The 13,733-nt window shown below is 36.0% G+C and overlaps 1 protein-coding gene across 5 annotated transcripts in view; it reads left to right on the top strand.

Annotated features, from left to right (window-relative positions):
• CCSER1 (coiled-coil serine rich protein 1) overlaps positions 1 to 13,733 on the top strand; it is a 685,984-nt gene that overhangs the window by 540,634 nt on the left and 131,617 nt on the right. For 2 of the 5 annotated variants that reach the window (XM_066996362.1, XM_066996364.1), the window contains exon 10: positions 11,616 to 11,661. The exons of the other annotated variants lie outside the window; for them this stretch is intronic. In XM_066996362.1, coding sequence (XP_066852463.1) covers positions 11,616 to 11,661 — 46 coding nt within the window. The remainder of the gene's footprint in view (positions 1 to 11,615; positions 11,662 to 13,733) is intronic. 5 annotated transcript variants of the gene reach the window in all.

Consider the following 13,733-nt stretch of genomic DNA (forward strand, 5'->3'; position numbering starts at 1 on the left):
TTTTGGACTTTGAAAGGTAGAGCTTGCTATGCAATTTTCATTTTCTTATTTCTCTGCCAAACCTGCTTTTCCAGAAGATTTTGAAGTCCTGGAGGCTATCAGACTTAGAAAATGAACAACAGTTTCAAATCTCTTTTTTTTTTTCCTTATTTATTTATTTATTTTCAATTCCCTTCTACACTTTTGGCAACACTGGTATTTAGGAATTGCATAGTTTGCCTTCAAAGCCTTCCCATCCATTCTTCCTTTTGTGGCCGTATGTACCACGTAAAGGGGAAAGAACGATTGCTCAGAAGTGACTGTGGTTCCTTGACAGGTATTATCTTTTCAGTATCCATTCTCTGATGTTTCTTTATTGGAGTATTTCTGAGTTTCTGAAAAAGTAGCTGAAGAGTTTCCTGAAGCAAGGGTAGTGTGGAATATTTCTTTGCTCTATGTCTAACTGAGGAAGAAAGTGTGAGTGTACACTATCTATTCCACTGGAGAAAAAAAAAAATAAAATGCCAGTTTTGGGTACATAAGCAACGCTGTGAACATATACAAGTGAAATATCTCAAAGACTTTAACTTACTTGGGAAGTACATTTAGAGCTGTACTTCTTTTCGCTGGAAGCTAATTATGTGGTTGTATGTCAGGATGCTGAAGTGGTGTGAGCCATAAAATTGCTAAAAGATTTTTATTCTCAATTATACATTTTGGTGGTGAAGTAAACCATTTTGATCATATGGCTTTTACTTAAAAATAAAAAAAAAATAAAATAAAAATAAAAATAAAAGCACTTTTATAAGGATGGGATCTTTATTTGGAGGTGTGTCATTCAGGCAGTAGACAAACTGTAAATGAGGTTTTGATTGTTGAATGTTATGTTTGTCATCACACCTTGAAAGCTTTTTTAATAGCTTTTGCATTTGTAATACTTACTTTTATTTATAACAGTTTAACTCCTGTTTTTAATGAGATGAGTACTCCGACAACAAATACTCAGACGTATGAATTTTTTGGCAGGAACAGAAATACCCTCTTGGTGCTCGTACAAGAACTTTCGAGTTGTAATTCATAGAGCATTTTCAAAAGTAAAGGAGTTTAAATGTCAGTTTAAATGTTTGTCGAAATGAGAGACAGAAGTGCCCTCAATCCATAGACAAGTTGCTGTATATAAACGTTATGCTCTTGGTAATACTTCCTTACTGTAGTAAATGTCCTCTAAGGGGAAAGGAGAAATATTTTCAAAAAACTGTGTTTGTCATTATTACAACAACTATCACTCTAGGTCAGTTTTGATTGCCATCAAGAGTTCTTAATAGCTGTTTTCCTGTTTTTTGACAGTAACTAAGTGTGTTAGCCTCCAGACTATGTAAAAAGAAAAAATCACAAAACTGAATAATAAAAAAAAGTCATGGTGATTACCATCAATGATACAGTAAATAAAAAGATTTTACTGTCATTTTTGTCATACTTCACAAAACTTTGGTATGGTTTCAAATCCGTTGCGTAAGCTTGTGTGTAACTAACACTCCCCTCAGTAAAAGACCCATTGTAATAACTTGCCTTGGCATACATACTGTTTTACAGTAGATTTATATCTGTGATTTGAGAGGTTATGAAGTTTCAGTTAGAAGACTTAGACACAGCTTGAATGTTTCTGCAGATGAACAAAGCTGGGTTAGATATTGCTGTAAATCAGTTCTAATCAGATGAGAATTTCAAAGATCCCAAAGCCTAAAACCAAAATTTATTCAGAGGCTTAGAGTTCAAAGTAGGAAAGTCACCTGACTTATTTTTAATCTAATTTGGAGCTGTGTATAAGTCATTTCCACACACCTACTAAACTCGTACATATGGTGCAGCTGAGACTTTCTTGATCTTGGCGTTGTTGATGATTATAACAAGAGAGGCAGACATTTAGCCCATGAACTTTTACCCAAGTTTGTTTATTTGTTTCATTTTAGTTTCCCTTGCCCCCATTTTTTTCTTGTTTTATGCCTCATTGATGAAGCTACTTAGTAAAACACTTCTTTTTTTTTTTCTCATAGCCACTCAGTATAAACTTGGAATTTATTATGGCATATACACTACTGGCAAATCTAATTATAGTAATAAATTTTAATGCACCAACTGGTTAAAAGGCTTCTTCTTTATATTGGGTCTTTATAAAAATATTAGTTCTATTGCAGAGTATGGGAAGAAAGAAGTGTTTGGAAACAATTTAGGTTTTGCTATGCCACACACCCTTTCTGTGAGGCATGCAACATTGCGTTCTTAGGGAAATATCCATTAACAAGGTGTCATGGCATCTGCCAAGAACAAAGGTAAGGAACTGAGCTGCATTCAGAATGTTAATGTAGTTACAAGGCATTTACTTTTGTTCATGTGATGATTTTACTCAGGTGGGCAGCCGAGCTCCACCACAACCTCTCTCTCACTCCCCCTCCTCAAAGGGAGAGGGGGAGAAAATACGAAGCAAAGGGCTCAAGGTTTGAGATACGGATGGGGAGATCACTCAAGAGTTATCATGATGGGCAAAACAGACTCAGAGTAGGGAGACTGTATAGATTTATTGCCTATTACTAACAAGCTAGAGAAGTGAGAAACAAATGAAAGAAACCAAAAACACCTTCCCCCATTCACCCTCTTCCACCCCCTTGCCCCAGGCGGCACAGGGGAACAGGGGAAATGGGGTTTGCGGTCAGTCTATGGCACTTCGTCTTCACTGCTCTTTCTCAGTCACTCTCTTCCCCTGTTCCAACACAGGATCCCTCCCGTGGGATGCCATCCTTCCTGAACTGATCCTGTGGGGGCTTCCCACAGGCAGCAGCTCTTCAAGAACTGCTCCAGATATGGGTCCATACCACGGTGTCCATCCGTCAGGAGCAAACTGCTCCAACATGGGTCCCCCACGAGCAGGAGCTCCTGCCAGGTCACCTGCTCCTGCGTGGGCTCCTCTCCACGGGCTGCAGCATGGAACCCTGCTCCACCATGGTACTCCATGGGCTGCAGGGGGACAGCCTGCTCCCCATGGGCCTCACCACAGGCCGCAGGGGAACTTCTGCTCTGGTGCCTGGAGCACCTCTTCCCCCCTTCACTGACCTTGGTATCTGCAAGGCTGTTTCTCACTCCTCTCTCTCCCAGCTGCTGTTCTACAGCAGTGTTTTTTTGTTTGTTTGTTGTTTGTTTGTTTGTCGCTTCTTAAAATCTGCTCTCACAGAGGTGCAAACAACATTGCTTATTGGCTCAGCCGTAGCCAGCAGCGGGGCTGCTATCTAACATGGGGCAGCTTCTGGATTCTTCTTGCAGAAGCCACCCCTTGGCCCCCTGCTACCAAAACCTTGCCATTTAAACCCACTACAGTTCAACAGATTATTTGTAGGTGAATTTTGAGGAAGGGACAGAACTAAATGGAATAGAGAAACTATTTCTGGAAGGTGTGCCAGCACTCATGACTGAAGAAAATATAAAATCAAGTACAAACAGAAATACTCAGTTAGTAACACCATTCAGGTTACTAACAGAGTGATTCCCTACAGCCATATATAAGGTTAGGTTGTTCTTGCAGTAAATTCCTTCAACAGTTAAGATGCTATTTAAACACTATGCTGAAGGGCTACTGTAAAAAGATGATGTATTACATGCCAAAAGACCTCAAATGCTATTTCACTCCGGTGAGCATAAGTCAAATTAATACAAACAATAAGAAAAAGTCAGCAAATCTAATAACAAGCTTCCATGATAAACCATCTGTTCAACAAAGTATCATATTTTATTGCATAATTCCAAACTTAAATTCTGAAAGAAGTGGATCAAACCACGAACACATCAACCAGATAATGGTTTAGAGATGGGAATCTCTAGAATGAAAATTTTGTGACATATGTTTCGTTTTCTTTTCTCTACAATTTGTAAGGTTCAACTGCCATGACACTTATCTAACTAGTCTAAAAATAAAAAATATTTTCTTTTGAAGGGAAAAGAATAGACAGCAAAGATAGCTGTCTTCAGGAGCAGAGAAAGTAAGAGATTTACAGGCAGATCATTTGAAGTTAAATTCTGAGAGCTAGTCACACTGACTGTAAAATAAAAATAAAAAAAAAAAGGTTTATGCAGAATCACGTCGTTTTCTTGTGTGGTGTGTGTTTTATGTGTATTTTAATTTGTTTTTGAAGCAAAGTTGAATCAACAGGATGAAAAGAAGTCTTCTGTCTGAAAGTGATACAAATTAAAACAGACCTCAGCACTGAAATCTTTCTCAAACAAGTTTCCTTGTGGCTGACTTCGTGGGGGTGTGAGACTCCATATATGTATATGTATGGTGAGACTCCATAATGTATTTGAGTTTCCCAAAGAGAAAGAACTTTGGGATGTGAAAGATTTCCAGTGGCTTTTGGTCAGAACTATAATGTAATCACATCAAAACATGCAGTGGTAATTACCTTTATGGTGATTTGTACAAAAATATTAAAACTTCATATTCATCCCTTAAAAATAAGAAAAGGACTTTGTCTTGCTGGGATATTTCAGACAGGCACTACTACAGAAAATGCTTTACAGAATTGTAGAAGTATTTATTTAATATGGCAAAGCAAATGTTACAGGTCTGCACTTTCTATCTATGTGAATAAATTTGCAGTTTGCAATAGGGAGAAAAGTATGATTTTCACACTTTCATTGTTCATTGACATATATTTCTTCTTAACATTAATATTTTTTAAGAAAGGACTGGAGTGGGGTTTTTTTTGTTTGTTTTTGTTTTTGTTTTGAGATAAATGAGCTCTAGTGGAAAGGTGGCCATAAATGCATGTTCTGGCTTTACGTTCCAACTCTAAATTAAAATTGGAATGTGATTCTCTGGTGATTCAGTTTCATTTTTTACAAATATTTACTGCAGCATTATATTCTGATCTAGATATAATCATCCAATGGTCTCTTTCTCAATATTGAATTTTTAATTTAAGGGTGTTAGAATTTTTTTAGAATAATGAAGAATTTAGAAAGTTAGAATTTTAGAATAATTAAGTTAGAATTTGTTGCTGACCTGGCTTTGAGCAGGAGGGGGAACTAGGTGATCAGCTTAGGTCTCTTTCAAACACAATGAATACTGATTCTGTGATACTCAATTGATAGGATGTGCGTACAACTACATATGCATCTTTTGAAGTGTTATGTGTATATTCTGAACACAATTAGCATATGCATGCATATCATACATATGAAGACAGAGTTGTGTAGACAGAAAAAAACAGCAGCTAAAAATGGAAAGCAAAAAACTATACAAACAGAATCATTTGCCTTTGTGTGTCCCTGAAGTCAAATGAAGAAGTTTTCCTATCATTGAAGCAGGAAGTAGACTTAGGGGTAAAAAACACTGTGTAGCCATAACTCAGAATCATTATGTGTATGGCCGAACATTATTGGCTTCACACAAAGGGGTTGAGCCAAATGGTTCTGATCAGAAATGATATCCACCCAACTTGCAACGTTAACACACTCCGAGAGGTGGTGAGATACCCATTACTCTTTAAGCCACCTTCAGTACTTAATTAAATGTAATAGCAGAAAGTATTTTTCAGACCTTAAATAAACTTCTATGGTTCTTTTTTGTTTGTTTATGTGACTTTTTTTTTTTTTAACGTACATGACAATTTGCTACATAGTAGGTTTCTAACTGTCCTTAAAATATATGCCAAACTGACTTGATATATAATGCAATGGATTCTTTTCTTTGTTTTTTAATGGGATCTATCCTGTGCAAACAGCGGCTGAACATTGCTATTCAGAACTGGATAACATACTTACAAAACACGTACAAGTAGACAAAGAGTGACCATTCATAGAAAAATCACTGCAGGTAAGAGAACCTGTATACCTTGTATCAGCTCAGATAAGACTGTCAGCCAAAGGGTGACTTTTGGCAAGAACAGGAGGTTGATGAGAACAAAAGTAGTGAAAGTTGTCTGTGAAAGATATTGTAGGCAATAATGCCTAAGAGGCCTCTAAGATCAAGATCATGAAAGCCTTAAATGTGCAAAGCAGGAAGGCTTTAAAACAACTTGTGCAAGTGTGGAGGCAGGGATAGCTAAATTCAAGTTTTCTTAAGTGTCTGAGAGGATAAAGAATCAGACACATCAGGTCATGCTGTGAATAAAAAAAATAATAATGTAACATAATATCACTGGTGTGAATGAGATGTCGGCAAATGAATTACAATTTTTCTATTTAATTTCTTTTTTTTATTACATTTACAAAAGTGTTTTTTAAATCAGAAGAACAGTATTTCAGCAGATGTTGAAGCATGCAGGAATTCACAAATTATGCATAGGAAATTTCTACCTAAGCAATTAGAGCAGATTGTTGTTGTTGCTAGTGAGGTAGTTGCAGTAAAGCATCCAAATATAGCTAACTGTCCTGTAGCATGAGTTGAATTATTTATTTGAAACAATTAATGTATTGCTATCACATAAGGGACTTAGATACACAGAAAGACTGTTACTACCTAGTCTGAGCATTGTACCTAGATCTAATGTAGCATTAGTTTGGCCTTATGAGATTGCAATCCAAATTGTGGTGTTAAAGTATATTTTAGGATCTTTCACTTACATGTGGAAGCAGATTGCTGACAAGTGCATGTACATGTTGATTCAGAGTTGAAAATGTGCCAAGAGACTGCTAGTAAAATATTTACTGATAACTTTAAGATGGAAATATGTCTTCCTTATTGAGCTATAATTTAAGTTTGAAAAATGTTTGGAGGAGAAACATATTTATATTACTATATCTATAGACTATGGAGCAGCATTTGCTCTTGAGGCTGTTTCTTTTAGTAATTTTGTTCATGCCTGGCATAGCTTTCATTAAATAAAAAATAAAAAATAAGAAATAATAATAATAAAATAATAAAATAAAATAAATTATATGCTATCACCTTTAATTACACGTAGCTGTAAATATTTTGGAGTTGTGTGAAGGCCATGTTGTATTTCAGCCCACTGTAGAACCAAAATATTTTTATAGTTTCTTTGTTTAAGTCAACACGCGTTACAATCTGAAATCTAATAAATGGAAAAGACACAAATGATAAGCAGATTTTCATCAGAAGGATTGTAAAGACTGAATGTTGGCTGTTATTGAAGTTGGATAATGCTATAAAAGACATTAAGATGTAAACAATTGCATGTGAAAAGTATTTATTTAGCATTTTCTAATCTCTTTCTAAAAAGAATAAGAATTCTTGTGTTTTGCTTTAACACCTCAGCCTTCCTCTTTAATATGACTACTTTGAGTACCATTTTTCATGTACATTTATGCAGTTGATTATTCTTCCAAAAGTATCAGACTCCAGACCTCTGTGTATTCAACTGTTCATTTCTTTGACTTGTCAAAATGAGCCTGAAGTCTTATTTTGTCTATACAGTGGGGATGAGCTCTAAGTAGAAGTGGTGTCAGCACTTAAAAATTTATCTTAGAATTTGTTTAAATGAGAGACAGAGTGAAAGCTAAAAGGCAGTATATTAATTATGGAAAATCAGAAAACTGGGCAGAGCAATCCTAACAAATGTAGTTGCACTGAATCAGCTTACACAAAAATAGGACACCTGACAAAGAGAAAGTTTTTCCATCAAAAATGTAAAAATCTGAAAGGCAAAATTGCTGAATTACCTTGAACTGTGTGTTGGTTTTACACAGCTGGGAAGCTGAACTCCACCACAACTGCTCACTCGCTCCCCTCCTCAAAGGAAAAGGGGGAGAAAATAGGATGGAAAGCTTCAGGGGTTGAGATAAGGACAGGAGGATTACTGAACAATTACAATCACGAGCAAAACAGATTCAGCATAGGGAGATTAATATAATTTATTATTTATTACTAACAGGCTAGAGCAGTGAGAAACTGCCTTCCCTTCCCTTTCTTTCCGTTTCCCTTTTTGTTTCCCTTTCTGTTTCCCCCTTCCCTTCCCTCTCCCCTCCTCTCTCCTCCTCTCCTTTATTTTTCCTCACCTTTTCTCACATCTCCTTTCCTCACAATTTCCTTTCCTCACCTTTCCTTGTCTTTTCTTTTGCCATAAGGCATAAGGTGTAAGAAGTAGGCAGGAACCAAGTCCTGAGCAGTGTATTTTCTCATCCTTCTGTGTTGACGTGCAAAGCAGTCCTTAGAAGTGTATTTCCCTCATTGCTCCACTGAATAGACCAGGTGTTGTAAATGAGGCACCCTGAGAGATTCACTTTTAGTGGCTTCTGGATCTTGACTAATTCTTTCTTGGCTGCTGAGCTCTAACTTTTCAGATATTGATGACTGTATTCTCCTCACCTGCATTTTCAAAGGTGAAATGTAAAGGCTGTTTATATTTAAACCCTCTCTCCAGGAACTCTTCGATCACAAGCTTAATTTTCACTTTCACTACACTGTCACATTAAATGGCTGATGAGGAACTGTAGCTTACTGTACTCATGAAACTATTTCAGTGTTGTTGAAAGCACAATGTACTTGGCAATATCAAGAACACATTTTTAAAACTAATTCCATGTTTTAAAAAAAAAAAAAAAAAACAGGACAGGAGGCAATGGGCACAAACTGGAACACAGTTGGTTCCATCTGAACATCAGGAAAAAATTATATGTGTGGGTGGTGAAGCACTGGCACAGGTTGCCCAGAGGGGTGGTGGAGTCTTCCTCCTTGGAGATCTTCAAAAGCCACCTGGACATGGTCCTGGACAACCTGCTTGAGTAGCGGGGTTGGATGGGGCAGATGACCTCCAGAGGTCCCTTCCAACCTCAGTTATTCTGTGATTCTGTGAAGTGAATCAGCAGAGACAGATTTATTTTATATTTGTTAAGTGAAAAAGGTCTTCAGAACTAATTGGTTAGAAACAGTAGAAAATACAATAAAAATGATACAGTGAAAATTATTTCCCTTCTTCTCATTGGTGACAATATGGAATGGCTGGGGTTTTAACATTTAAAAATTACATGACCTTGAGCTGTTATAGGCAGTTTTCAACCAAAACAAATAAAATAAAATGTTTGCACAGAAATCCTGTGAAACTACATGTCTTTGAACCTACACCTCTGTTCTGTGCATTTCCATAATAAAGATTATTAGAAAATGCCATTCATGTTTCATGTACACTTTAAAATGACTTAAAACGATTTTAAATGTAAATGAGGTATATATATTTAGAATGTATGGAAAAGCTTAACACACATCACTGTCCTCCTATTCCAACTGTGCAACAGTATTAAAAGATGATCCCAGCCAGAATCCAAATTCAAATTTTGCAGTAAACTAAGAACTGTACTTTGAGAAGTTTATTCTGTAGGTGAGCTCTTAATTAAAATTAGGCAGCAAAAAGGTAGGGAAAGGTCAGCTACTTAGAAACATTAAATGAGTGTACCAATTTTTATCAATCATTAAATTAGTAACAAGGTAACTCATCTGCAGTGCCTCTACACTATTAATAACCTTATCTTGTCACTACTTAAGGTTCTGCATTTCTAGGAATCACAGGGGACTTGGAAAACTTAATATGGTATTTACCCCTAAAGTTATCATAGAAGCCTAGACACCTGTGGACTGAAAAAAAAAGCATTAATGCACAGAGAGGATGGAAAAAGAAACTATATCTGTTTAAAACTGTTGAACTAGTAAGAGAGCCAGCAGAGTTTGGATTTTCCATGCAGAATGTCTTTGACTTGTCTTGGTTTCAAAAATGCACCTCATTGTGCCGGATTGTACTGAAGGACAACATTTATTTCTGAAGGAGGAAATGGGGAAAAAGATAAGCTCTGGTCTGGGCATTTTCCTCCTGGTCTTTCCCCCTGGAGAGCCATTTACTCTGGAAATCAGAAATATGCAAATGTAATGCACTCAAAATCATTGGCATTTTGCTTTTCAGGAGTATTATGTCATTAGAAATATATTACTGTCTATTCTTCAAAGCTTCTGCTTTGCCTTAGATGAATCTATGTTTTCTTAGCATGTATTTTGTTTCATAAAGACTATGGGGAGCACTGAAAACAAGGAAGCTAGAGTGCTTTCGCCTCACTATCACGAGTTGACCCCAGCTTGTCCCCTTCACCACTTGTTTTGATGACTTACCTCTTCCTAAAGTTGCAGGAAGGATTTAGTCACGGACTGACATATTCAGGTTGTAGTGAGATAAATGGCTTCTGCAGAGCTACACAGCATTGCATATGGCCCATGCATTGCAAGCAGTTGTCTCAGTAGCACAGCCACAGCAGCTTAAATAATGAATAATTCTTGTGATTCTGGTTTTCATTCAATAACATGGTATGAGGAACACAGAGAAACAGATGGTTTCTTTGTGGGGCTTGCTAAATACACATATGTATGCTTCACTCAGGTAAAGGAAAACACAATTTTACAAGACCTAAAAAATAAAGTGACCTTAAGAAACAAATGCCTAGCACTATCCAAATGCCTGGTAAATCACTTCTCAGCCTGGAATTCAGAAGGATGGTGGAAGTGAAATTATTTCAAAGGAAGTCACGCTCCACTCCAGTTTCATAAGGTGTATGCGTTTGATTTATTTTTAATTTTGATTTTAATTTTTTAGGCAATAAGTGCAACCTAAATATTACTGTTACTATTCACCCTCAACTACTCAGTCCGAATCAGTGTCCATTTACACTAGGAGATGAGCATAGCCTTGGACACAAACTCAAAGCAAAGCCTTGACTCATGATCTAGATTCAGAATGAGACAACATTGTTTATCTTAATGCTGCTCTACAGTTGTTATTCACTAGTTTCTTTTTCCCTAGTCCTTTTTACAGTCTCTTTCTCTACATTTTTTTTCTGGGCTTTTTTTATGGGGTTTTGGTGGGTAGGGGATCACAGGGGATAGAGGCTTACCTACACATCTCAACCAGTATGACTTGCTTGGCCTTCGATTTGTATTTTCTTTATGTGCACAGTTGGTATTTCAGAGCTATGTGGCAATTACTGGCATGATACAGAAAAGATAAATCTCTGTACTGAAAGAGCATATTGCAAATATTGATCAGGGATTTAATAAACCTGCTTCCTATCAACTGTCATCAAATGTGCCTAGTGAGTACTTGTTACATAATTATGGAGAGAATATGAGGAGGAAGTGACAGGAACCAAACTGCACTGCACTCTCTCTCCTACCTGTTTGAAACATATTTTACATTCAAACAGTGACAGTATCAGCTAAGACATTGGTGTAATAGAGTCTTCTTATTTTTGTAAAATAATCCATTTTAATATATACTCCATATATTTTCCTCTCCATCAAAATTAATTACTGACAAGTGTGAGCATGCCTGTCTTATGCTGATACTTTTTTCTTATCTTCTCTCTCTTTCTCCCTCTCTCTTTTTTCTCTTTTTCTCTCATATTGGCACACTGTGTCCACTGATGGGTGGATTACTAAAGAGCGTTCTCCACTATAATGTATGTTTATCTGAAAATAGGAACTGCAGTTCTTTAGTAATAACAAGCTCCTCTATCGAAACAATCTCTATTTTGTTTCGGTGCCTTCATTTTCTTTGTATGTCATGATTTTTCGCTGTTAAACTGACTGAGAAAAAAAAAAAAAAAAAAAGGAAAGAAAGAAAAAGCCAAAAAATGTGTTTTATTTACAGGGCACAGCATTTGGAAGTGCTCCTGTACCTTCTCGCAGGCAATTATGTGAGTCTCTTAAATTCTGCAATTCTGCTCTGTGTTGTAAAGATGACTATGTGTTCATGTGCTGTAGCATGGCATGCTGATATAGAGTTAATGCCCTAAGGTCAATATTCAACCATTGGTGTTGTATATTGCCTGTAATGTGTTTGTAGCTAACAGCTTATACCGACCACCCCCTTTTAATTTTTTTCTCTTTGTTTTGTCCAACACGTCATTAATTGTGACTGTGAAGTGCACTATAGAGTTGCAAGAAAGGAAGAAAATAACATAATGGCTCAAAGTCTGGAGGGGAATATAAATAATATCCCCAGATTATGTCTTTGTAGAGTAGCATTGTTAAAACCAAAGGATATCTCTTTTCATTCTTCAAATTGATCTCTCAACTGTGTAAACAAATACAAAAGAAATCTGGATCTCAAAAAAATAAGAAATGGAAAATCAAACAACATGGTGTAAGTCAGGTGTTAGTAAGACCAACTTTGTTTCTTATAAGACTTTTCTTCTAATTAATATGAAGAACAAGTCAGTCCCCAAAGCTGGGGACTTTTTTAGAGGGATTTCCTTCAATATTTCCTTAAATCCATTGAAAGTATTGACAATAGATAATAGTTCTTTGAAAAAAATAAAAATAAAAAATCCCCTAGTTCCCCCCAAAAAAGCAACACAAGAAATCACAGATGTAATGTCTGTATCATTTTTCTTAAAAGGAAAATTTACATTCTAACTTAAGATGATCTCTCTGCTGGTTTGATAGTGTCTGTGTATGTTGAACATGTAGATGCTCACAATACCATCAGACTTTGAGATGAGGACTTTCCTTGAATTCCTTGAGTCTATTTCTGTCTCTCTCCTCCTAGCTTGAGTTAAATGTCCATCCTAAAGACATTGATGTCTTCCATGTGCATATAATAAGCTACAGCCATGCACTGCATTATTATAATTATTATGCACTGTATCACACCACTGAATGTCAAATAGATTTATCATAATATAACATTACAGGCTTATTCATAAAATACAGTGCAGTTTGAATGATGCTTCATTGTTGGCAGTCTTGAAATGTGTTGCTTGCATAAATTCACCAATGCTGCTCTTGTGTATTCATAGAAAAACATACAATATTTGTCTATAAGTGTGGGTCTTGCAAAGGTAATGGAAAATATGATCTGTGTATCACTGTCCATTCTTTTGTACAAATATCTAAGATGTTCCTATTCTACAGGATGTATCTAAGGGGAGAAAAAAAATAAATATCAAGTTGAAATACTGTTCATTAAATATAATTGTGCTCCTATTATGGTTACTTATGGTTACTTTCCACTTATGGTGGAAAAAATAAATATTGTCATTGAATGTAAATTTTTATCCTTCAGAAAAGCAATGCTCTAGTTATTGTTTGTATCCAACATTTATGACACTTACGTGTCTGCCAAAAAGAAAATTTGAACTGCTGTCTGGCTTACTTTCATTTAGGCTAATTCACTATTGCTTTTCATGATTAACAAAATTGGTGAAGACTTTGGAAACACACCTACATGGTAACATGCTTCAACATGCTTAGCTATAAACGCTAATGTGTGCGTTGTATCACAGTTGACAGCTTACTTCATTGCATGTTATCCCTGTTTGAGCTTGAATGTCATAATGAAGTATCTGAGACTTGAGCATAAGGGAAGATGTGGGAAGGGCAGAAAGTATTTTATCTCGCAAAGTCAGGGTAAGGTTTGCATAGGAATAAAGATGTAGAACTACAAAGTAAATGAAGAGTAATAGATAATCTTTGGGTTAAATATATGGTTAGATAGGTAAGAAAGAGTGATTAAAGTCTTATGAAATAAGATCAATATATGAAATAAGGGTAAAACTAACATCGCCAAAATGGTGAGATGAAAGATGTAGATTTAGAACTGCTTATATAGAATGTGATAGTAACTTGACTGGGAAGCAATTAGAAGCAAAAGAAGCACATAAGTGAGAGAATCCATAACATCAGAGAAGAATAAATGTTATTTCAGATAGCTATTTTTTGCTTTTATGTTTAGTAGAAGGCAATAATGATGCAGAACTTTGAATAT

Source organism: Anser cygnoides, chromosome 4, assembly GCF_040182565.1.
Source record: "Anser cygnoides isolate HZ-2024a breed goose chromosome 4, Taihu_goose_T2T_genome, whole genome shotgun sequence".
Classification (NCBI taxonomy): Eukaryota; Metazoa; Chordata; class Aves; order Anseriformes; family Anatidae; genus Anser; species Anser cygnoides.